This window comes from Ptychodera flava, chromosome 18, assembly GCF_041260155.1.
Source record: "Ptychodera flava strain L36383 chromosome 18, AS_Pfla_20210202, whole genome shotgun sequence".
Lineage (NCBI taxonomy): Eukaryota > Metazoa > Hemichordata > Enteropneusta > Ptychoderidae > Ptychodera > Ptychodera flava.
Window position 1 is genome coordinate 20,357,702 of NC_091945.1, and position 25,125 is coordinate 20,382,826.

Consider the following 25,125-nt stretch of genomic DNA (forward strand, 5'->3'; position numbering starts at 1 on the left):
GTGTTTCATAATGGTTAGTTTTTTTAGCAAGGGTCGGATTACATCAGGCCCAATGACAGATGAAACATTCTCTAAAGCTTGTGTTTGTTAGTCAAGTCAAATTTTCTTACAAATTTAACAACAGGTGCATATACCGGTATGTGTGTGCTCATAAACTTACTTTTCTTTTATAGTTCCACAAAATATTTCACAATTATGGTAAGACTTTTCTAAAAAGTTGAATTAGAAACTTTACTATGAGTACCTCAAAGTGAATTACACTGTTTCAAATGTAGTTCATTCCTGTATGCCAATTTTGAGGGTTTTTTCCTGACACGTCCATTCACAGGCTTTAACTCTGAAGAAAAACCACTTTCCTATGAGTATTACAGCAGCACTCATGATCCATCAAATTCAAACCCTGGTGCCCTGGATGATATGGCACATCAGCTGCTTTACTACAGTCCAGACGGTGTAACTCCTGAACTGTCATTACCGATGGGCAGGGCAGATACGGACTACCTGGTGACAATTCAAGTAGATGTCATCGATGCAATTGGTGCTAAAGTGTCAGATTATCTCCAAGTACAGGTTTGAATAATCATCCATTGAAACTTGAATTTTTTTCCAGGGTCATTGTCCCTTTGCAATACTGTTGAATTAATTATCTATCAGGGCGGTAGTATTCTTTCATAACAGTATATCACTGATTCATTTGAAAAAATTACTTTTTTTTTATAGACTGAATAATGGTTATATACAGATACTCTTTTAGTCAGATCTGTCCAACTAATGTAGTGTGGATTTTTCATACCTTCCAGTCTTAACACACTATCAGAATCTAGACTAAACTTCAGGGCAGAAATTTTTCCACAAATTGTATCTAAGAAATAGAGCAGTCTTGCAGGAACAATGGCACATCATACACCCTAACACTATTCCAATGGCTCCATGTTCCATAAACTGTGCGTTTGAAAATTTGCAAAATTTCGAAATGCCTTCCCAAGTTCAAAAGACATCTAGCTTACGTAAATGTAATAATCTGTCAGCTAGATCTATCTGTTCACTGCACAAACTCTCTTAAATCAAATGTGATGTCTGTCCAGGTTTTACCACCTACAGAAAGCAAACTGGAATCCGTGCTTGATTCATTCAAAGTGAACGAAGCCAATGAGTTAGATGCACTGCTGGACAAAGGAGACATACAGGCAGCTGTTCAGTATGTCAGTGTCCTGACAGCGGCATTGAACAATGAAGACATCACATCAAAGACTGATGGGCTTGGCACTGAAAGCCCTCTCACTGAAGAGAAACTGGAACAAAAGAAAGCCATCAGAAAAGAGGTATGCTAGCTTCGCCTGATCTCACAGTCAAACTATCTGATATGGTTGGGTATGCTAAAGGATTTCTTGAAATGTACATAAGCTTCAGCCCAGAACATGTAATGTGTACCGGTATCTTTTCTCATGCCTACTTGGTTGGAAAATCTCTGTATACCAATTTGGTTCAGAGATTGCAATGGTGTGTATGTATAATGCAATTTTCATTGTAATTATTTCAAATTCAGAGTTCTGTACCTTCTTGACAGAATATCCTTCCATCCATTCTTCATTCACCACTGACATTGCTTTTCTGTTATAGAAGTACAGTACCGGTATAATCTTATTTTTGACCAAGTTAAACTTTCCTTGAACTTATCACATCCGTACGACTACATGTAAGGAATTTACATTCAAAGCAACTGCCAATATTAAGATTTGTGTACCGGTACTTTGCTGCTCAAAAACAAGCATCAATTTTCAGAATATTATGTGATACTGAATGGATGACCCATCATATAAAATGGATCAAACTTGTAGCAATTTGATCTCCAAGTTCTTGGTGAATTGAACGTGCTTTCAAGTAAATTGTATTTTTGATTTTTACGGTAAACCCGGTGAGAGAAAAGGTATAAACTTTACAATTCCTATTTTGCAGTGAAGGGGTCCAACCTCTCCATTGAAAACAATAGTACAGACAATATGTTTCTTGACAATTGGATTAGCCTTGCTGACATCTGATGCAATATTTTGAAGTGTCCGTCTTGAGTCCGTCCGATGTTTTCATACACAGGTCAGGAGTGCATTGGTGAACAAGATTGCTACAGTTAAAGTCCGAAACTTGGAAATCATGAAGGAAACCTCATCTGCTCTCTCTCAAGTAGTTGAGAAAGATGTGACTCCCGATGCCCAGGTAAATTTCATACTTTCAACAATGTCTTTGCTTGATGAATGAGGAATCAATTCCATTGTCATTCAGTAATCTTCATGGCCTTTTTTAGGCCAAAAAAGGAAATTGATTTATTTCTGTGACTGCCTGCGTCACTTTAAAGTGTGCGCGTCAACTCTTTTTTTCCTGTTTTTCATTTGCCCCTATGGAAAAAAGGGAAAAATGTATCAATTCACGTCGCCGCATCATTTTTGCCAAATGGTGGTGACCAGAAACAAACTTTTTTTTGGGGGGGGGGGGCCTTATGATACATTTCAGAATTGCAGAATTCTCTAGATAATAAAATGAAAAGGGACAGTAATAGTAGAATTGTTTAGGTATAATATTATCAACTATATTTTATTACAGACTCCTTTCAAACATACCGGTAGTACTTTTATTGAAATACAACAAGTGCTTGTTAGAATCTCACTTGGGTACAAATGAATTTCTAAGTGACATATCCCAAGCTGATCCTTTGCTGATGACAGTTAATAAGTGCGTCTGCAGTGTTTCATCTAGAGAGGGGCATTGGGGATTCCCCCTTTGATGACATGTTGGCACCCCTAGTAATTTGGGGGGGGGGGGGCAGCCCTCCATGAAATGGTGCCAGTCACACCTTACAGATACAAGTAGAAAACATAAACTGGTGAAATCCCCTCTAAATTTTCTGGTAAATGGGGAAAACTCACAGTTGATGCCATCCTGGATGAAACACTGCGTCTGTTGAATTCATGCATGTTTGAAAACAGTTGACAGCTAGCATGGCATTTGACGGCATGACAAACATCTTAAAAGAACAAAGCAAGGAAGTGGCTTCTCCAGAAGATGTAGAGGAAGTGGCAAGGCACCTCCTTACAGGTAAGGGTGAGAGACATTGCTGTAATTGGAAAGTTAAAAGTGCTTTTATGTGACTAAACTGACAATACTGTATTAATGTATCACCATGGTCAACTTTGCAGCTACAGTTGTGTGTGGCCTAGTGTTTGCTCTTGGCAGTATTTGATGTGGTGAAATTTGATAATTGTATTCCTAGTTCCCATTGGTGACAATGCATACTAGTTAGAATTATAGCTCTGTTCATGGTCAGTTAAACCAAACAAAGAATAAAAGCATTCATCACTTCGTCAAGTCTGAACGTTTGATGAGTGTCATATAAATAGCTGAATAAAAAGGAGAACTGTAGTGAATTTGAAAGCTTATAGCACAAAAACTAAAGTCAAATCACAGATTCTGAATTATGTATATGAAAAGGACTAACACCTTACACATGATATGTGTACAGTACTATCCATGTTCCTGTGTATCTTTTGCTATATATAAGTTGTTGGTTTGGAGTTAAAAAAAATTGTTTGAATTGCAGTATTTACAAAGTAAGTTTCTATGATCATAAATAGTATTCATTGCATTTATTAAAATACCGGTATGTTATGTTGAAAGTCAACAAATTTGGCAAACTTTTTCCATACAGAACCTACATCTATGTTCCTTGTTGTGTGTAAACATATTGTTAGGAAATCAACAACAAACTTTTCTTCGTAGGAGTTTCAAAACTAATGAAAGCTGCCTCAGATGATGCCACTGATTTCTTCGAGGAGTTAGAAATGGATTCAGATGCGTGGAATGAATTCATGATGGCAAGACAGTCAGCTCTTGTAGCAATGCTTCCTGTTATTGCCATCCCATCACCAACACCTACAGCTGACATCCTGATCAAACCAGGTAATATGTGAACTATACCGGTACTGGTATATCAGTTTATTAACCATTTGAGTGCCAAAGTCTTATTTTTTTCCCTTTATAAAATAAACCCCAGTCAATTTTTCTCAGATTTTTGCCAAAATTTTTTGAAAAAACTGTAGCCAATTAAATGTGATGCCCATTTGCTCCAAAATCATCAAAAATTTACAGAAAAATTAATGAAAATTGATAAAATTTTGCACTAAAATTTTGGTGGGAGAAAATTACAGCACTCGAAGGGTTAACAAAACGGTTACACAAAATCATGTAATTCAGAATGTAATTGTAATGACAAATAATAGATACAACAAGTGCAGGTGTAGCGATAGATAGGTGACATGTTGTACATGCAAACAGTTAACTCATTTTCATGTATCTTCACCAATGCCCATTATGTCCTCATTGCAAGCCGTATAAAAGCAAGTTGCCTGACACTTTCAATTTAGCAGAGTTGCAATGATGCAACTGCTTTTCTCTCAGTCATTACTTGTCTAGGTTGGTGCAATTTTAAAGGGACATATACAGGGGTGAGCAAATCCAGTGGTCCGAGGTCCGGGACCATCGATTTTTTGCCGCGGACCATTAGTTTTTCACTTTGTCTGGTCCGACGGACCAGTAGATAATCAAAAAATAACAGATACAAAAAGATAGCAAAGTGCGCAATCCGATACCCGCAAGCGTGTACACAACGTTGCCAGTCCTGCACTGCCATCATTCTCGGGTCATATTTGGTATCAGGTGACTTCCACTGCCACTTACATCATCTTTCACGCAACAGGGTCAATAGGGGTACCCAGTATTGCTGAATTGACTTGTAGTTGCCGATCATGCTGTTTCTATAGACAGTACCGTACAGTAATTGAATAGAGCTCACACAGCAGTGGTCGATCGTCTGCTGCATTGAGTCAACTTTGTTCTGCATAAAGAGCAGGTTCTTTGAATGACTATAGCTAATCATTTGAGATATGATTTTGTCAGAAAACAGCTGGCAAAATAGTCCAGCGACAATGTGGAAACACAGTCCCTCCACCAATCGGTCGGGAAACGCTATTGTCAAAATGTGCGAACGAGGGGATCAGCTGGTAGGATGCGCGTTGCGCTGGCGTTCGCTGTTGATGACGTCACACCAGCTGTAGCGTCCCCTCAAAGAGTGGGTACGGTGGTGTCGTCTTTGACGAAGAAACTAGCCTGAATCGGCCGTAAAGTATACAGCTACTTTGAAACGTCAGTTTATTCTCAATAAGCAATATTTCTTGATAAGGAAAGTGGGTGATCTTTTTATTCTAATCGATTTTCAGCGCTAAATCGGCGTTTGATTACGCTATCGCGTTTTAGGTCATTTTCATTGAATTGCGTCTTTCATAATGTGTCAGGAGAACATGAATTTTTGTTCGCTCTACACTGCAAAATTATGACGGTCTGTTTCATTCTGATGTCTGTTCTTGTGATTAAGTATACGTAAAATTAAACTGACGAACCCAGTTTTTGAATAAAGGTTTATAATGAGACGCAAACTGATAGTTTATTGTGTAATGCTTTGCTCCGCAATTTAGAAAATGGCGTCCACTGACGATCTGTATTCTCGTTGTGTGAAGAGTCGAAATATTCATGGTTTTTCGTTTTGATGACTGGTCAAATAAGTTCGATTGGGACCTATTTATCTGATGAAAGCAATTTCAACTTATTTTAGCGATTCAATAACTGCAAATCAAAGTATAAAGGAAGGATAGAAAAGCAGATGACCCAAACTCGGCGAACGCCATTTTTTTTTGCGACCCTCGCAGAGTCGATGATCGATTCTTTGAAATCTTTTCTGATCGCTGTGCCTTGCGTACTACATGGTATTTTAAGGTAGATTTCTGGATTTGGTACTTGTAACACTATTTAAAATATACTGACGACGCAATGTGATCAAACGTATCCATTGGCGGGAATTTTACGTGAAAAATATTGTTGTGATTCAAACCCCATTGCGATTTATCTGGCGTGTCATGAAGCCCTATCGAGCCATGTGCTTGATGTGTCACACAGATCTCCCGGTAGCTGTAAAACAATGCCGCTACGAATAGGAAAATTTACATTTAAGAAAGGTCATATTTGTTTCGATGTCCTATGTCCTCGAAAACCGCTGGCTCCATGCACTTATGCACTCGTTTTCACGGACGGGGCATGTGAACTTCGTTTTAACTTAAACTTAAAGTTATACAATCGGAACACTTTAGACCTCTTCACTCTGTTCCTCTGAAATGGTGTTGAAATCGATGTCTTGTCATCAAGAGAAATGAAATCATGGTCGTAATGATTACATTGGTGTTGACTGCAAGTGTAGTCCAGTCAAACGCAACCAGCACGTGTAAATACGAAACACAGCCTATGTACGCATGCGAATTGTCCTTTAGTTCATTGCATGTTAGGTAAAAATGGTGTCATCATTTATGATAATGTTAGACCAAGTTGCGATAATCTCTTTACGCGAATAAACAGTGTAACGGAAGCGCAACGCGCATCAGGACAATAGAAATACATCACCCCAACATCACTACGCTTGATTTTTATTGAAATTAAAGCGAATGTTGATTATGCTCGTGATTTTATTTATTACAATTTACAAAAAAAATGGGGGGAAAGGATCGGACCACCAGACCAAGTTGCAGGACCAACTGAATTGTTTTTGCTACTGGTCCGGGGACCACTGGATTCAAAATGGATTTGCTCACCCCTGCATAAACTGTAACTTGTGGCAAGTTTTTCAGTATTCTGCTTCTGCATATCAACTACTGTGTCTGACCCTAATCCGTTTGTCATGCTGAAATTTTTAGCATTCTTTTCGTCAACACAACTTGTATGTGTGTAGTGATCATTATTTATCATTTACAAATGAATTCTAGTCTGGACTTGAATACCATTTTCAACAATAACCATGGAGATAATACTCATAGGTTGTGTTGATATCCTAAATACTTGGCATTAAATTACAGTTTAGGGATTCAACGCAGAAAGTGTAGGGAAACCACAAAACAAAAGTTCTGAAAAAATAGCCAAAAGATACAGCTTATGCCGGAGCTTTAAGACTGTACCCCAAGAGATTGCTTTGTGCATTACTTTTACACCAGTTAAGCTTTGTAGGTCAAAGGTTAGCAAGTTTTCATCATTCAATCTTTAGGAGTAGAAAACATAACTGTAGGAATAGATGTAAACGGTGAAGCCATAGATACAGAGGATGAAGATATGCCTTCTACATTGAGAAATGTAAGTTAGAACATGCCGAGGAAGCCAAACGCATCAGAATGTACATTCATGTAAATATTCCAGATCTGGCTAATAATATACAGTGGAATATTAAATGTATTAATGGACAAATCCAAGAGATATTTATGTAAAGTTGTCACCAAATTTGCAATGCAACTTGTACTAAGTTCATTCACAGCTGTTGTACCAAGTGCTGAAATAGATATCTGAGTATAACAAAAACATATAGTAAAAAAAAAACTTAGTCTAAAATTTTGGTATGTTCAAGAAGAATGTGCTTTCAAGACAGATGTTAACTTTTGAATTTTTACAGTACTTTTCTGGTCTACTGCTTGTATGGACTAACTTTGCAGCTTGTGGAGTTCATAATTCTTTTGCCATGTTTTTTTTTTTAAAGATGAAAAATTTAGCTTTTCCCCATTGAGTTAAGGTAGGGATAGCCACCGTTTTGAGTTTCAAATGTTAGTAAATTTTAGGTAACATGTTTCTCTTGTGTCAAAAGTCACATGGTGATCCCTGAATTTTATTCAAGATTGTTAGAAAAAGAGTAGTTTAAATTTTCCTGAGGAAAATTACAGCAAAAGTTTAAAACTTGTAAGTTCAAGGTATATATACAATAGCCTTAATCTCACATCAGGTCATGCACATGTAGACTGCTGTTTCCAACCGAAAAACCATGAAGTAGTTTAGATTGTTTTATGATGTAAATACCAGAACACTACCTGATATGGCCAAGGGTTGTTTTTTTTCAAAACTTAATCCAGAGCCGAGACATCACAAAGCAAGTATTCAAAGTCCTGGATGATTTGTCCACCATCATACTCAACCAGAAGATGCCCGGGGAGTCTCCAGTGGAAATGGATACAGGGACAATCCTCCTGTTACTGCATAGACAGCAAACAACTACAAAAGATGATAAATCGTACCAACTCCAGGATGGAACATGGTTTAAAATGCCAAGCTCAGTAATACAGTCTCTGGATAAAAACGTTGTTAACATACAGGTACGACTGTTATTTGTGAATAGTTTTTGCAGTAGATTTTAGTTAATTTTACTTTGTGATGTACCGGTACAAAGGTGTCATTGAGTGTTCTCAGTGAACAGGTAAACAAATTTTAGTGTTTAACATTTCGTCCATGAGACATTGCAGTAATTAGGTCTCACTCTTCTTCTCCACCACTTGGTTTCAAGGATTTCTAGCTACCACAATTAGTAGACAATACAAATACCTATTCACTTGGTTCGTCCCTGTTTATGAGTGTGCACGTGGCAGTGCATCCATGTGCCGGTACAGGTGTAGGCTAATATCATACATATGTAGGGTATGACCCTAAGATACAATGAATTTAAAGAGTGAACGGTGTAAAATACATTGACCAAGTAATACATTTGTGCTGACAAGCTCATAGTAAAGTAATTATATACTTACAAGTTACAAAATAAACTAGAGGATGCTACTTGTATAATTCAAAGTTAATCTAAACAACAGTAAGTGAAGATTCATTGAAATGAAGATGTCTATGATAATTATATCATTTCATGAACAGTTTATTTTAAACCGGCAGCTTTACCAAATACCACGATAGCATGTGTACAGGTAGTATCAGTGTTTCAGTAAAACAATTTCCCAGGTTTCTCACATGAATGCGTAACAGACTTGATATTATCGTATTGTTTGCTAATGTATGACATGACATCCTTCATATTCAGCTCTATCTGAATCTAAATTTGATCCCTGCATATACAAAGCACACAGATGCAAATACTGGCTAGGATGTAACAGGTGATTTCTTTTTTTTTGTGTCTCTTCACAGATATACAGTACCCCTGTTAACCCATTCACATGGCATAGTAGTGGTTATCAAGTGAAGACTTCAGTGGTCAGTCTGACTCTCTAAAACACAGAAGGTAAAAAAAATTTAGTTTGTCATCATCTCCGTACGTCCATCACTATCTTTACCTTAGGAAACTCCTTTTGAGATGTTTAATTCCTTGACATTTTAGCATCCCAAGCCCCCTGTGAACATTTATCAATGACGCAGAAAACAAAGCTGAAAGTCTGCATACCGTATTTCCTTGATGTCTGAATATTCAACGTTCTTTGTGCCCATCTAATAATGATGTTTGAAACCAGTACATTCAAGGGACAAGTACAGATAACAATTTTGTTGTCAGATTTTCGCACTTCCAAACTGAAGATGTTTGAAGACAGACACAATTAGATTCGTCTGCAATTTATCCATGGTCACCAAGGATAGAAAGCTTTAAAAGAGGACTTTTGCAGTCCCAGAGATGATATGTTTCAGATTAAACATGTAAATGATTTGACAAATGTGTCTCCTTGCTTAACTATCTTTGTTTGTGGCATTCAGAGATATTGCAATGCACTAATAGAATTGCTGCTTGATGACAAATATGCTTTAAAGTATTCTGATGGTGTAATTTGTCATTTCTTATTGTGCAAGATTTAGTGAATCATAGGGATTGGTAATTTGTAGGAGTAGCATATCAAGAAGCTTAAACTTCTTTATTAAAGCCCCAGTGCTGCTAACTTTTGATGATAATTTCACCATTTTTATTTTGAATGTGAACCATAATTCCTTGTTCTTCTCCCCAAAGAATGTTGATATACACAGTATCAAGCTTGTCAACTCAGCCCCTATGGTTGTAATCTGCATTGTTATTGTTGAAAACTGACTTCTGGTCCGGACTAGTATTCAAATGTAAACAATAACCATGCATTTTACACACATAGACGCTAAGTTGACAAGCTAAATAGTGGGTGTTTCAACATTCTTTGGGGAGTAGAATAAGAAGTTGATTTATAAAATAAAAATAATAAAAAAACCAACAAAAGTTAGCAGCACTGGGGCTTTGAAGTGGCACTCCCACTTGGTAACATTTTTATAGCACATTTTTTTAATGCCAACGGTCGGTATTTGACGTGGCGACTGCACGCGGATCGCGAGATATCGATAAAAACATGTCTTCAAAAAAGTAAAAGTTTGAATTCCAGTGGCCCACCTAAATTCAGCTTCCGAACATCGAACGTTCGGCACTGGGGCCATTGTCAACTAAGCTATGGAGTACGAGTCCACGCTAACGCTGCTGTATGCCACAGTACCACTCGTGTCGGTGATCGGTCATGCCTCGTGGGAGAAAGCTGAGTCTTACTGACTTGGCGTAAAAACGAAAAACAATTTTTGCTGATTCCACCAGAATTCGCATAGGTGACTAGCACAGTTACGTGCGGTCGATACATAGCGGTCGCCGCGTGGTATGCATAGACGCATACCACGCGCGTGGCGTACTGTGTAGCAGACGACAAAATGTAGTCATCGTAGGCGGCTAATATTTGACACCTTAAAAACTGATGTTTATGTGGTATTGGTTAAAAATATAATACAACTGATTTAGAATAATGAAAATGACAAAAACTAAGGAGAAGTTTTAGAAAACTTACCTGAGGTAAAGGCATAATGCTGTATATAAAGTCTTTGCAGTGGGAAGTAAATTATTGCGTCGTTCGAACTTATTGTAGACTCCCTAGAATATCGTCAATCAGCACAACAACAAACCTTCAGGGGATTTCGGGTCGAAATCAGACACGATCGTAAAACTTCGCCGGGGATGTGAAAAATACGCTCAGGAAATGACATGTTTTTATCGATATCTCGCGATCCGCGCGCAGTGGCCACGTCAAATATCGGCCGTTGGCATTAAAAAAATGTGTTTTAAAAATGTTACCAAATGGGAGTGCCTCTTTAAGGTAGTATGCACCTTAAAAGTGAAAGACTTAAACTTTTGCTCAAACTTTCCTAAGTGAAACTTTCAACTATTATCTTACCAAATCAACAATAATAATCAGGGGTCACCATGCAAAGTTTTGAACTAGCAAAACAAATTACCCAACATTTTGGGATATTTGAAATTCAAAATGGCCACCATTCCTGTGTTAACTCTATGGGGGAAAAATTAAATTTTGGATTCTTGAAAAAGGAAGCCGGTTAAAGTTTTTCTTTCTCCAAGAGCTTTAAAATGAGCCTCCATATGTGGTAGATCAGAAAAGAATTGTAGAAATTTGAGAGTCCGACTATCTGTCCCCGAGGCACGTTATACCTTAAGGTATTTGATCAGCTGGTAATATGGCATCAAAATTAGTCCAATAATCATATCTATTCAATTTAAAACATTACCAAGTCCTTGAGACGTTTTTTTATTTACATCATCAAGTTGAACCATTCTGAACTAGTAAATATTAGTAAGTGGTAAATTTGTGAAAATGTGCCAGTGTAGGTATACCATGGTTGGTTCAGTTTGATCCCAAAATTGGATCTGACCATCTGACCAATAAAGCAGCAAGATTTTACAATGTTTTGAAGATTATTAGAATCAGTGTGTGTTCAGTGCATTACTTATGATCAATATGTATTTTTTGTATGTATTTCTACAGGTGAAGTTTTGCAGATCCACGACATGACAGATGACCTTGAGATGTTGATACCACGAAACGACAGTGGGTCATTAAACGTTGAGATGATGACAAATGTACCAGATATGATGATGATGATGTTAATCTTCAATACAACAGAGTCTTACACATCTGTTCACATTAAGATACACCCTGCTAATGAGTCCATAGCAGTTGATGCTTTCTTGAGGTTTGGGTTTCCGCCAACCCCCGACCAGTATGATGTCAAAGTTCGATTACCTCAGTCTGCAGGTAGCCTACCACAGAAACTGTTCAATGAAACCTACAACACAACAGCAGATCCGTACGTGTGGTTTGTCGATGAGCATGTGTTAAGCGCTGTCGGGTCCTACTATGTGGGTGTTTGGCCCTCTGGAGTTGATGAAGGGTCCGTTTCAATCATCAACAGCACCACAGCTGGATCTAATGAGGACTTTGATGTACACATCTACACTGCCCGTTGTCTGTATTGGTCAGAGCTCTTTGAGCAGTGGTTTCCCAGTGGTTGCAAGGTAGGGCTTTAGAAATGCTCCTTCAAGTAGTATCAACAAAGCTTAGTCAGCTGTGTCAAAGAAACTATACTTAGTGCATATTTTGTAAAACCTCGCCAAAAGATTTATTTAGCACTAACAAGTGATTGTCCAGAGAAAAGTGTTTTAAAAACTTAAAATTATGCTTGATGTGATTACAAAAGATACAGGTACCAATCCGCTATACCCTTTAAAAATATCTCGTAGCAGCCTTGCAGTATTACCAAAGTACTAATTCAAAAAAATGTCCTACAGGATTTCTACAGGACAATAATAAATATTAGATTGTGATAAAAATTACAACCAAAAATCCTGCACAATTCAAAGATGAGTTCACTGAATTCCTATAAACTTTATTCAACAGGATTCCTGTAAGGGAATTTTTATAAGGGAGTCTGGTGCTTTGTTTCAGGTGGGTGGAATGACAACGTCTGCCTACACCCATTGTCAGTGCAATCATCTCACTGCCTTTGGGGGTAACTTCTACATACCAGCCAACGACCTGATCTCATTTGATTACGTCATGACCGAAGCTGCGCTTGAAGATAGTCCCATCCTGGCAGCCATAGTAGGAGGCATTCTAGCTCTGTATGTAATGTTTGCAGTGGCAGCCATCAGGGTGGACATAAAACATCAGAAACAGGTAAAGTGAAGAATAATTCTGGTTTTGAAGGGGGAAAAACTACTCAATCAAGTATTCTATGTCTGAGAGGAAGCTTTCAGCATATGTGGTTTCTCAAATACCATGTTTTAGATGGCACATTTTATTGGAGATACAAAAGAAAGATAGTTTTGAAGTTCTCAATCTTCATCAGTAGAATTTTCTCTTGAGAGAGTTAACTTTTATCCAACGATGTAAAAGTAATGTCAGTTGTAGCCGGTATGTTATGACAATGTAGGACCTACATGTACCAGTACATACCGGTACACTGTACAGGTACCTTCTTCTCAGATGAACATTTTGTGATTTTGTATAACAATATGCAGCAAATAAATGTGACCCACTGCTATTAGTACACACAACTTCTCAAACTGCTTCCTTCACAATATTTAATCTGTGGTGACACCCCTCTGCAAATTTCCCTTTCTTTCTGTGTGCAAGTAAATGTCTGTGCGCATATCATTATTGTTGGTAAAAACATAGTCAAACTTTACCACTGCTTCTGTCTTAGCGCAGTGGTTTTGAAAAGGCTTGGGAACATAATGTGGGTAAATACTGTGAGAACCATGGCGCAATTTCTGTTGGCAATACTTCAATGATTGCAGTGATATACATGTACCAAGGGGAACCATGGTAAGACAGATGTCCAGAGAACATTTTAAAATTTACTTGACTATGGCCTCTAATGAAAACTTGTTTATTTATCTTTTAGTATTTACAGCAAGTGAGACAGTTGCATAACATAATCAAACTTTCTATCAACAACATGTATGTAATTTTGCACAGTATTCACGATCTGGGACAATTTTGTTTCACAGATAAGACCTGATGTCAAAGTCAAGAAGGGAGAGAAAGATTCTAGTTACATTTATCTCATCACTGTCTTCACTGGTATTCATCACAGAGCTGGGACGACATCAAAGGTAAACTGAAAGATAGGATTTGCAATAGTCAAATCTGTTTAAATCCTCTTTCAGATTTGATGTTTTCCTTCATTGTCACCAATAAATTTGTTTTACTCTCTGCAGTGGTTTTGAACTAATTCCTGTATTAAGGTAGCTGCATACAAACAGACACTTTTAGATTTTTATTTTTTTCTCAGTTATAGAAGTTCCAAACCCAATATCCTTCAAATCCGTGTCTGCAATTTTTTCTCTGAGTCTCCATTCAAATTAGATGGTGTCCCTTGAAAAGCACCTTAGTCTAACACCTTTAATAGTGCATAACAAAAAAACAAAGGCATATAAGGGAAATCCCAGACACAGATTTGAAGGATATCATCAAGGCTTGTCAATGCACATATTTCAAACAGAAATCTTGCATGGTGTCCGCTAAAGGGAGGAAAAATGATTTTTAGAAGGTTCAGCAAAACTTCTTTTACATGACTCGTTATGCAAATAATGACTGTGTACTGAGCATGGTCAGATTTCTCTATTTCAGGACTTTCAGGAAATATATACTTTATTGGAGTTTAGGAGTTCTTCCAGTGAGAAAAAAATAAAAATCTGAAAGTGTTTATTTTGTATGTAGCTACCTTAAGCTACCATTCAAGAAGGGTTTTTGTTTGCCATTGCATGAATATCATGTACTGGTACTGGCAACTCTGATTAATCATGGAAACTTTTCCTGAAATAAGAGGATTACAAATCTGAGCTAAAGTTCCAAAAGTGCCCATCGTATGTGACCTTAAATGCTGATGTACAGTATCTGAGCTCTGTCATGTACATTTTGAAACTATAGATATGGACTGTCTTTGATTTCAGGTCTGTGTACAGCTATTAGGAAATCAGTACAGCAGCAAACCAATCAGTCTGACAAGTGAAAGCAGACAAGAGTTCCAAGATGGCAGTATTGATACATTTCTGACTGACACCTTCACAAGTCTTGGAGTCCTGCAGTTTGTCAGAGTATGGCACAATTGTAGTGGATTCACACCAGAATGGTAAGAATAGTAAATTTGACTGGATAGGTTTCAAGAAGAACGCTCTGATGGAACAGATTTTCAGAAAAAACATATTGTCCATTATTTGCAATGTAAAGTGTAAGTTAGCATATAGTTTTAGGGATTTACTTTGAATATAAAAAATATGCGTATTATTATCATTTTTGTGTCAAGAAAATTGAGAATTATTTCCTCACATATTACGACAGTTCTTAAAACAAATCGCCTTCACTTGATCATACTAAGATGAAATTTGCTCAAATTGTATGAGCATAGCACAGTAATTAAATATGTGCCATTTTGTAAACAAGGTACTCCGTGTAAATCAGTGATTGGGTAATACTTATACTCAGATATCAGGAAATAATCCCAAAAGGCAGAATGCTCATGATGTACTGGTACATGTACATGGCTTATCAAACTGCAAAGTCATGGCCTCTAATTTCCATTTTGCATATAACGTTACATGATGAAAGTCAAGCCATTGTGCACTTTGCTTTTGCAGGTTCTTGAGTAGATTGATGGTTGAAGATGTCCAAACAGGGCGGTCATGGTACTTCCTGTGCAATGAGTGGCACAGAGAGAAAGACTCGCCAAAAACCTACCGGGCGTTAATGTTTGAAGAAGCTGTTCTCAACAGACATCTGTTCGTCTTCACTTCTTTTTCTGACCTCTGCAAAAGACACCTGACAATGCTGGCGTTTGTCACAAGGAGCGTGAGGAGCAAGCTGACGTGCCTTGAAAGCCTGACGTGCTTGTTTGCATTTGTCTTCTTTTCAATGTTGGTGACTTCAGTTTTTCTGTACGGAGCACAGGAAGACCCTTCAGAGCAGCAGACTCTACAGGAATTCCAGTTCAGTGTGGATGCAATCATCAATGGTGTTCTCTGCGCCGTCATAGCCCTCCCAATCCATTGGCTACTGGCGTTTCTGTTCGGATGTTCTGAACCAATCACTTTTTGGAAGAACAAGGTTTTTTTCAAATCTTCCAAGTTGACAAAGTCAGGTGTCAAGAAGCAGCAATCCCTCCAGGAGGTGAAAGTTGAAGGCATGTACACCGAGCAACCAGAGAAGTTGACTGAATCTGGTGATGTAGTCCCAGCCATCAACATTTCAGAAGCCATTGATGATACTGTGTCTTCAACAAGGAAGCATAACAAAAAGGATGGTGATAAGTTTACTTCCTACAGTGATTGGGAAACTATATCTTCTGACGTGCAGTCTTCGGATGCAGAAGGGGAGGTCGAATTAAAAACTGAGAGTTACGTGAGAGGAGACTCTCTGTACGCAGAACCAGAAGAAGTCACCCTGAAAATACCCACTCTTGAGCAGCCTGGTGCTCATAAGACACGGGACCAGCGCAGACAACGCAGATTTTCATTGCAAACTCCCGTTAGCGGAGATGAGAGACTGGCCCAGAAATATCTAGGTAGGCAGGCAATGAAGAAAAGCCGTTCTCTGTCTGGTCCTCGACATGACCACGAAACACAAAAGACAAAGAATACTTTGCAATACCAGAGGTTCATGATACTGACTTTGCTGCAGGTTCAGGAAGCAAACATAAGCACCACAGTCGAGATGGTCACAAATCATCATCAAGACATCGACATGGCAGATCAGGGTCAACACATAGATCCCATAGCCGACACAGGTCAGCTTCAAGCCACAGGCATAGGAGACAGCAATCCTCTCACAGATCTCACAGTCGTCATGGCTCATCCAGTCGTCACAGACGGAGGGAGCACAGCAGTGATGAAGAGACAGGCCATCGCCATAGCCACAGGAGAAGTAGAAGAGATCTGCATCGTAGGAGCAGTCACCGCCACCATCGTAGTCATAGCAGTCGGCATGGCCACAGACGTTCGTCTTCCCCATCACATCACAACAGGCTTGAAGTGCCAGCAACAGAAGCGCCATCATCATCTCCATCAAGACATCATTCCCGACGCCGCAGCAGCCACCACAAAGACGATAAAACACACAGACGCAGGACTTCAAGTCGACATCGTACAGATCATGACCATCATAAGCATCACAAGGGCCACCATCATCACAGCCGCTCAAGAAGTCCTGAGGAAGGAGATGATGAAGATGGTAAACACAGCAGAGCACACCATCGTCATCATCATCATCATAGACATCACAGACATGGGCACCATTCACCTGGCCATCGCCGTCATCACCGCCACCACAGTCGACACAGGCATCATGGGAGACACAGACACCATAAGCGCAAAGATGTCAAAGGTGTTGATAAAGCAAAAGCAAGAGACTGGCCTAAAGGTAAAGCAAGCCCTTCGTTCCTGATGCGACTCTCTGCAGCAGTTTTCCTAACACTCCAGGAATTGCAGCTGCCCTGGTGGACAAGACTTATAGCCTGGAGTGTGGTTTTCCTTGTCATGATTGGAGCTGTCTTTGTAAGCTCCTGGTTTGGACTCAACTACAGTCAGATACTGGCACTCAACTGGATCATCTCCATTTTTGTGGCAGCAGTACTTCTCCTGATAGTCTTTGAACCAGTACTTGTGTTCCTCAGGGCTTTGTGCTTCGTAGCAGTCAATAAGCGAAGAAGTCTCAAGGAAGAGTCGTTGACATTCGAAGCCCAGTACCACCATCCTGGTTTGGATCAAGCGATTCAGGGACGTGACACTATGATCAAGTCAGGACTCGTCAAAGCAAAGTACTTGTGGAGTATGTCTCAGATGAAGAGAGAAACAAGGCTGAGAAAGAGGGTGAAGGTTGTTACAAGATGGGTATTTGCTCTATTGTTCTTCACGTTGACCATATTAATTGCTTACGGACAGAGAGATTCATCTGCCTTCTACATGCGCCAGTCTCTGTACCATTCTGTTGTCAATGGAACAGCTTTAGGGCAGAAATCTCAACCATTTGAGAAGGTAATTGAAAAAGTAAATCTCTCTTACATTTTAAAATTCCTAATACATTCCTTGCAGTCGTACAATCACCTATATAATTGTAGTATGTACATACTTTTCTTGCTAATGGAAATATTTAAACTGTATTTTATGTATCCAAGAGCTTTTGTTAGTTTGTTTTTGTAAAAAGATGTATCTTTTTATAAAACAATGTATTTGATTTTTGTTGATTTTTTGAATTAGTAACCAAGAAATCAGCAGAAACTTGCGACGCTGGGTGGATCTTAAGTTACCAAATGTGCAATTATTCAGGCCATTTTAGGGGCTAAAAAACCTGCAAAGTTGTCAGTGACCACAGAATTGTGTGTATACTACAGCCCTTCTCATCTCATCCAATATTAAAATAGCAAAAAAATTACTGATCTAAAGTGAAAATGAAATCGACTTTGCACAGTGTGTTATTTTAGTTACACTGTAGTGAATATTACAGTCTGCATGTGGTCATACTTTCAATGATTACCATTATGGCAATTATACAGACACCCTACATATGGCACATTATGAACTTTGCCCCAGAATCACTTGAAATGTGACATGCAAACTTCATGACCTGTACCGGTACATATCATTTATCAGTAGGAAATTTTTACTGGAATTTTTACATTTTTCCATCAACCAAAATAACCAAAATTGAAATTGAATCCCAGGAATAATTATTGCTTTACAGTATTTCTTAAATCTGGTTTACTCTACAGATTCAAACAGCACATGATTATTGGAGATGGAGCAAGTTGGTTCTACTGCCAACTTTGTACTCCATGGGTTCTGAAGACACTGATCAGTTTCTTCTGATTGGCAGACCAAGACTCAGACAGCTCAGGGTCAATGCCTCAGATGGTAGGTTTGAAACATTTCATTGACATAAATTAGAAAATACCGTCAAGGACACTATGTGCTCACATTCGGTTTGAATTGGTACATTCGAGAAATATTTAAACCACGAAAAACAAGAATGACAAAAGCAAATAAGGTCTCCAACTAAGGTACTGGAGGTCATCTTTAGGAACATGCATATCAACTTCTATAGCAATGGGACAAGCAGATCCTAAATACATAAGCAAATGTCAACAACAAAAAATATACAGAGAAGGTTTGATGAAAAGAAAAGGTGGGAGTGGGTAAAAAAATGTACAAGGGATCTGGTAAAAAAGTAATGCTACCTCATCAGTCTTCTAGACCCTACCCCCTCCTGAATATCAAATGTTCAATCCCTTTGTATTACACAACGCCAGATGACAGGAAATATATTTACAACCTTGGGTAGTTTTTAATTAATGTGATGAGTGTTATCATTCTAATGTAAACAGCACTTAAGTTAGTTACAGATAGTGAAATGCCTTCTACATTTGGTGGTGATTACAACATCTGGAATTATCTTGGATCCAAATTTCTCATCAGTTCTTGTATGTCTTACATAGAAAAGTTGCAAAAATTGGTCCGCAATGAAAAAATTCACCTCAGCTTTGTTTTCTGGATCAAATTTTCCTACAAATTGATACCAAATATAACAAAATTATGTTCACAGCCTTCGAAACTGTCTCACAACATATCCTGGGTTGGTGTAGGTCATTTAAGGGCACAAACAGAGAAAATTACCTAAAATATAAAAATTTGGCGGTTTCCCAACACTTTGAGCAGAAAATTTATCTAATAACATCCCTCGGGACTTTATACCAAATTACAAAGCTATCAAACAAGTAATTTTGAGAACAAGTTTTCTTGACCAAAAATGACAATATTGTCTTAAAAATACAAATTTGTATATTTCAGGACAATTTCCACACATCTAACTATTGTCATCTCTGTACGTCTGTGTACCAAATATAAAAGCTGTCTGTCCAGGGGTTTTAAAAGAAAGTACTGATTAAGATTTTTTGACCAAAAATGAGAAAATTGCTCCAAAATAGTAATTTTCCCAATTTTGTCATAATTTCAACAAATTTGAAGAGTAACACCTTCGCAAAGATCCAACCCAAATTTGAGAGCGATTGGGCTGGCGGTTTCAGAGAAGAAGAATTTTTACTGAAAATGAGAAAAATCACCAAAAAATTCAGCAAAAATGCAAAATTAAGGATATCTTCACAATATTCATAAAACTGTATAAGGTTCACCTAAGGTACTTGCACACAAATTTTCAAAGCAATCAAAACAGCGGTTCTCGAGATATTAATGCTTGACCATTTTCACATTTTGTACGCTCATTTGCATAATTTTGGCAATGCAGACTTCATTTGAACAAAATCCCATCTATAGCCCAGGATGCATCCACACACCAAATACCAAGCTGAAACGTGCAGCGGTTTGCGTGTTTTTGATGTTGACGGACATACTGTACGTACATACATACATACATACATACATACATACATACATACATACATACATACATACATACATACACACATACATACAGACGCCATCGACTTCAGCTTATACGATAAACTCACATTGGTATAACCAAATGTGAGCTAAAAACAAACTAAACAAGATTTTAAAAAATATTTTGTAAAATAAACCAGATGTAAGAGGTAATGGTAGCTGTATGTAGCAAGGGCCTGCCCTAATCATGTACTGCCTTTTGGTTAAGTATTTCTTTCACTGCAGTTTTTATGTCATGAAAAACTTTGTATTAGACTGAGTAAGTGTTGTTGTGTTTGCCTCGTTATTTTAGGTGAGGAAAGAGGAAAAAACTCCACAAATTTTAGATTTTTCATTTGAAAATTTTCAAAATTACCGATTAAAATGTATATACTGGTATTTGTAGGTGACTGTGACTATGAAGACGTGAATGACAAGAAATACTGCGAAACAGGGTACTCAGAAGAAACTGAAGACAAAACCCAGTACCTGTGGGGATGGGAACCCATGCCGGAATACTACTCCTTGGAACAGACCAAGGGCTACAGGTATTACATGGCAGCATCACTCGGAGAGAATGGAGAGTTTCATGGAAAATTTGCTACCTACAGTGGTGGAGGCTATGTCGTTGACCTTACCGGTGACTATGCAAGTGATGTTTTTCAAGTACAGGAGCTTGAAGAGGCTGAGTGGATAGACGCTTACACTAGGGCGGTATTTTTGGAATGCGTGGTCTTCAGTGTTCAGTCAAGGCTTGTGTATGTGGTTACCCTGTTGGCTGAGATGGCGCCCACTGGAAGTTTCTTCCCATCCGTAGAGATGAAGCTCCTTTCAATGTATAGTAAAGATGATAGTCTTACTGACATGATTTTCATAATCGCTTTGGCAGCCATCATTGTTCTCATGATCTTCCTGAAGCTGACGAGAGCCATGGATCAGGGTCACAAGTACTTGAAGGATTTCTCACATGTGGTAGATGCTATTTGTATGGCTGTCTCCTTGGCAGTGATTGCGTTGTACTTCTTCTATGGCATGATGCTGCAAGAAGCAAAGACTCAACCAAAGAACATATACATGCTGAGAAACAGCTCCTACATGGAGGAACAATATGTCATCACTCTGGCGGTCCTGGTCTTCTGCGCGTCGTTGAAGATAATGAACATGTTTTCAACACTGGGCTACTTCAAAGTCCTGCTGGCAGTGTGCAGAGCAACCGTGAAACAGGTCCTCAAATCAACGCTGATGTTTGTCTTCGTCTTCTTCACTTTCGTTCATGCAGGATTCATGTTGTATAACGAAACTGATGAAGAACTGTACACTCTTGATTCAGCATTCCAAACAATACTTTTCTATCCACTGGGAGGATCTCGCCAGATGGACAGTCAGAAGAAGTCAGCCGGCGTGGATATCCTCTTTATGTTTTATGTAGTACTGCAGGGTATGATGGTTTTCCTGGTGTTCTATACTGTCACCATGCACACATATTCCCCAACCAAACTCCTTTTCCCGGCAAAGGACTTCGCTGACACTGGGGAAATGTCGGCTGCTTGCAAGAGATACTTAAAGAAGCTGGCACGGTGGGGCAGAGTGCAGAGAATGAGGGAACAGATGGCGAGGCAAATGCGGAGGATGAGGCACCGAAGGAACCAGCTGGTCTTACCATCGCCTCTGCCAAAGCTGGAGAGACACAACAAACAGCTGGACAGAATGCTACGAAACACTCTGCAAGAAAACCAGCTGCTATTTCAGAATTTGGACGCTGTCCGAGATGAAATGAAAAGACAGGTATTTGGAAAGCGTTGAACATTTGTCACATATGAACACAGGTTTCTCTTTGATCTGTGTCACACACTACAGTTGAGTTTTTGATCAAAATAGTCTTCTGTTGCTCATGATATCAAATGGACTGTTATAAAACTTGCCAGTCACCCGTTTGTTATGTGCATAAATACTGGTAAGTAACTGCAATCGTACTGCAGTCATAACATGGAAATCACAAGTTGGAAAGCAAAATGTAGTTGGAAATATTCAAGCATGCAGATGATCCTATTAGATTTGTTCTCTATTGATCAAACATGACAGCATTTTTGTTGCATGGCTGACATTATATAACTGATTAGCATAGTGTTTATTGTTAATGAAATTTCAATGAATTTTCAATTATCGATTGTGATCAAAATTGGATGTAAATATTAGAGGTCCTGTTGCTGTTACCCATTGGTTGCTGTATTTGCTAGAACTTAACCTACTGAAACTCAGGCAGTACACAATCAGTCACATGATGCGAATGTCAAAATATCTAATTCTATCAATGATCTTGTTTTCTTAGAGGGTCTTGGATCAAGTGATCATTGTTCATTGAGTGTTGTGAGCCAACTTGTTCTCCCTTTAAATATTATTCAGTTCCATGTTTTGCAAACTCCACTTCTTGTAGGTGACAGCTCTTGCCATGCCTGAATAGAAAAGTTTTGGTGGTCAAGCAAAACATGGCATAGCTGTCAGAATGAAATAGTCAGGTTTTTGAGAAATTGGTGATTTTGATGTTTTGTTCATATGAAATATTGAGTAAACAGAAAAACATTGCTGATTTGGATATTTGATGTGTAACCATGGTGCATATACATCGGAGCATGATGAATTATAAATCTGTTTTATGTATTTCTTTATTTTTTTATTGCTGTCTGAATGAGTTTACAGTTGATTTGCTTTCATTTTGGAGCACCGATTATGATACTGAATTATGATCGTCTTGTTAATCCTTTTATAGACTCTTAAAAAGTTTGCATTCTATTTGATGCAATTCAAAATGGCCAGTATTCAAGAACAGTACAACTTCAGTATCATTGCTCGGTTCGTCTACTCTGAAGATTTGGAGTTGCCAAGTTGATATTTTTGTCGGTATGGGCATTAACATGTTAACATCTATTTACACTGACAATGTCAAAGATAGTGAAAGTTTGTAAAAAAGTGATTGATGAAAATAATGATTTCATCATCACAAGACTTCTTGTTGAGTTGATACAGGTGATTCTGTCAAGTTCAGTTTTCCCATGCCAAATTTTCATAAGGCCACATGGAGAAAGGTGTGTAATCAAGTGTAAACCAGGAAATTATGTATTAAAGGTTATACTGTCACCTGTTCCAATTTTTCCACAGTTATCATGGAAAGAGAAAATCTAACAAATCACAGATTTTAAGGGGGTGGCCACTTTTTAAAAACAGCGCCCTCACATGGACATTTTGAATACCAAGGCACGCCCCTTTGACCATATATGGGCATATTTAGATTACAGGTGACTGTGTACCTTTAAGGGCATGGGTAATTATGAAAACCTTAATTTTACTGGCACTTGCTGTACAGATAGACTATATTATAAACCTGGACATGTAGTGGAAGTGTCCATTAACAGCTGACCCAATCACCCTCAAGTAAAAATTTAAAAAGTTTTACTGCAGCTTGGTGATGAATAGGCATGTCTTAAAGACTAATGATTTGAGACACCGACCGGTAGTGCGTGCATATTGTCTGCCGACATGACTTATCATATGGATGAAACAACATCAAGATGGCACATAAAAATGTAGTGGTTAATCTCATATGTTTTTTTAATACATGAATATAAAGTCATATACTGTATGATAGCATATTGGCTTTAAGAAAGCTCCATTGGTCCAGGGTTTTACACTGTTGTCGTTTTTCCATCAGTAGGTCTGGGCTGAATGCAAGAAATCCAGTGGACGTCTCTGAAAATTTTACATGATTGTATTTTCGTGTTACGCAGACATGAATTTCCTGAAATTCTGTATTTGACTAAGCTTGTACCGGGTATGCCATACTGAAAACAAATTATTGTCAAACATTTCAACATAATTACTGACAGTTTGAAAATAATTACTGTTTCTCCAAAACTTATCCCTGAAGTGTGCATAAAAGCATACCAGATAGGTTTATTTGTGATGTATTGGACCTTTGAGATTAATTTTTTAATTCAATGGAGTTGGAAATGAACTGTGAACATGTATACAACATGCCCAACAGTAAAGTTTAACAAACTTTATGAAGTTGAGTATTGTGCTAATTTGTTGATATGTTGACATTTTGTGTTTAATTCAAAATTGAAAGTAATAAAATAACTTTTTCAAAGAACTGCATTGTGTGGACTGTTACCTTTGTAAAGTTTTCTGACTAACCCTTGATTTGACAATTTCATTTGGCCAAGTTCATTGAAACCAGTACAGCAAAAACATACCCTGAATGGTGTATGCAAATGGAGCAACCTTTTCAGGGCCTGTAAAAATAGATTTTCACTCACATATGCTTTTCCTACTGAGACACCGACGTACTGATTCTTACTGACTCGACCTAATTATCTCACATTGTGTATGTCATGATGATCTACTTGGTACCTAGATTTTTATGCTGATTTCACGCAACCTGACTTCATCTACGGTTATTTTGGTTGTTCTTCAGTTTACATGATGCATGCAATGTCCTGTTAAAGGGACATAAGCTGTAACTTGTGGCAAGTTTTTCAGTATTCTGCTTCTGTATATCATCTACTGTATCTGACCCTAATCCGTTTGCCATGCTGAAATTTTGAGTATTTTTTGTCAACACAGCTTGTATGTGTGTAGTGATCATTGTTTAATGTTTACAAATGAATTCTAGTCCGGACTTGAATACGATTTTCAACAACAACAACAGAGATTATACTCATATAAGTTGTGTTGATATACTAAATACTTTGCATTTAATTACAGTTTAAGGATTCAATGCAGATAGTGTAGGGAAACCACAAAACAAAAGTTCTGAAAAAATAGCCAAAAGATACAGCTTATGGAGCTTAAGGTAGAACGCCACAGCTATTCGGACTCTCAAACTTTTATAATTTTTTCTGATACCACTTGTAGGGGTTCATTTTAAACTCTGGTGTAAGAAGACTTCAAAAGCTTATTTTTCAAAATATGAAAATTTTATTTTTCCCCATAGAGTAAACACAGGAATGGTGGCC

At 38.1% G+C, this 25,125-nt stretch overlaps 3 protein-coding genes across 3 annotated transcripts in view; all 3 read left to right on the forward strand.

The window, feature by feature from the left end:
• Positions 1-8,153, forward strand: part of LOC139117114 (sperm receptor for egg jelly-like) — an 8,711-nt gene extending 558 nt beyond the window's left edge. Inside the window, exons 2-7 of the mRNA XM_070679958.1 lie at positions 329-570; positions 1,086-1,322; positions 2,092-2,211; positions 2,979-3,087; positions 3,769-3,948; positions 7,980-8,153. Of these exons, the coding sequence (XP_070536059.1) occupies positions 329-570; positions 1,086-1,322; positions 2,092-2,211; positions 2,979-3,087; positions 3,769-3,948; positions 7,980-8,020 (929 nt within the window). The 3' untranslated portion in view covers positions 8,021-8,153. The remainder of the gene's footprint in view (positions 1-328; positions 571-1,085; positions 1,323-2,091; positions 2,212-2,978; positions 3,088-3,768; positions 3,949-7,979) is intronic.
• LOC139117113 (uncharacterized) lies at positions 8,136-24,260 on the forward strand. The gene is made up of 9 exons (XM_070679957.1): positions 8,136-8,219; positions 9,031-9,124; positions 11,670-12,199; positions 12,630-12,860; positions 13,697-13,801; positions 14,642-14,820; positions 15,326-17,716; positions 18,451-18,592; positions 20,520-24,260. Exons 3-7 carry the CDS (start codon positions 11,693-11,695, stop codon positions 17,124-17,126), a joined length of 2,823 nt encoding a protein of 940 aa, XP_070536058.1. The 5' UTR covers positions 8,136-8,219; positions 9,031-9,124; positions 11,670-11,692; the 3' UTR covers positions 17,127-17,716; positions 18,451-18,592; positions 20,520-24,260.
• Positions 17,471-21,916, forward strand: LOC139117652 (polycystin-2-like protein 1). Its single transcript, XM_070680893.1, has 3 exons — positions 17,471-17,716; positions 18,451-18,592; positions 20,520-21,916. The coding sequence occupies exons 1-3, from the start codon at positions 17,471-17,473 to the stop codon at positions 21,914-21,916; spliced, it is 1,785 nt and encodes a 594-aa protein (XP_070536994.1).
• Positions 24,261-25,125: the final 865 nt, after the last annotated feature.

What these genes read in the sequence shown, in the direction of transcription:
- LOC139117652 (XM_070680893.1), top strand. Translation starts at nt 17,471, where the DNA reads ATGATCAAGTCAGGACTCGTCAAAGCAAAGTACTTGTGGAGTATGTCT. An exon ending in AATCTCAACCATTTGAGAAG is followed by an intron (nt 17,717 to 18,450) that starts GTAATTGAAAAA and finishes TTTACTCTACAG; the next exon opens with ATTCAAACAGCACATGATTA. An exon ending in CAGGGTCAATGCCTCAGATG is followed by an intron (nt 18,593 to 20,519) that starts GTAGGTTTGAAA and finishes TGGTATTTGTAG; the next exon opens with GTGACTGTGACTATGAAGAC.
- LOC139117113 (XM_070679957.1), top strand. Translation starts at nt 11,693, where the DNA reads ATGACAGATGACCTTGAGATGTTGATACCACGAAACGACAGTGGGTCA. An exon ending in GAGCTGGGACGACATCAAAG is followed by an intron (nt 13,802 to 14,641) that starts GTAAACTGAAAG and finishes CTTTGATTTCAG; the next exon opens with GTCTGTGTACAGCTATTAGG. An exon ending in AGTGGATTCACACCAGAATG is followed by an intron (nt 14,821 to 15,325) that starts GTAAGAATAGTA and finishes TTGCTTTTGCAG; the next exon opens with GTTCTTGAGTAGATTGATGG.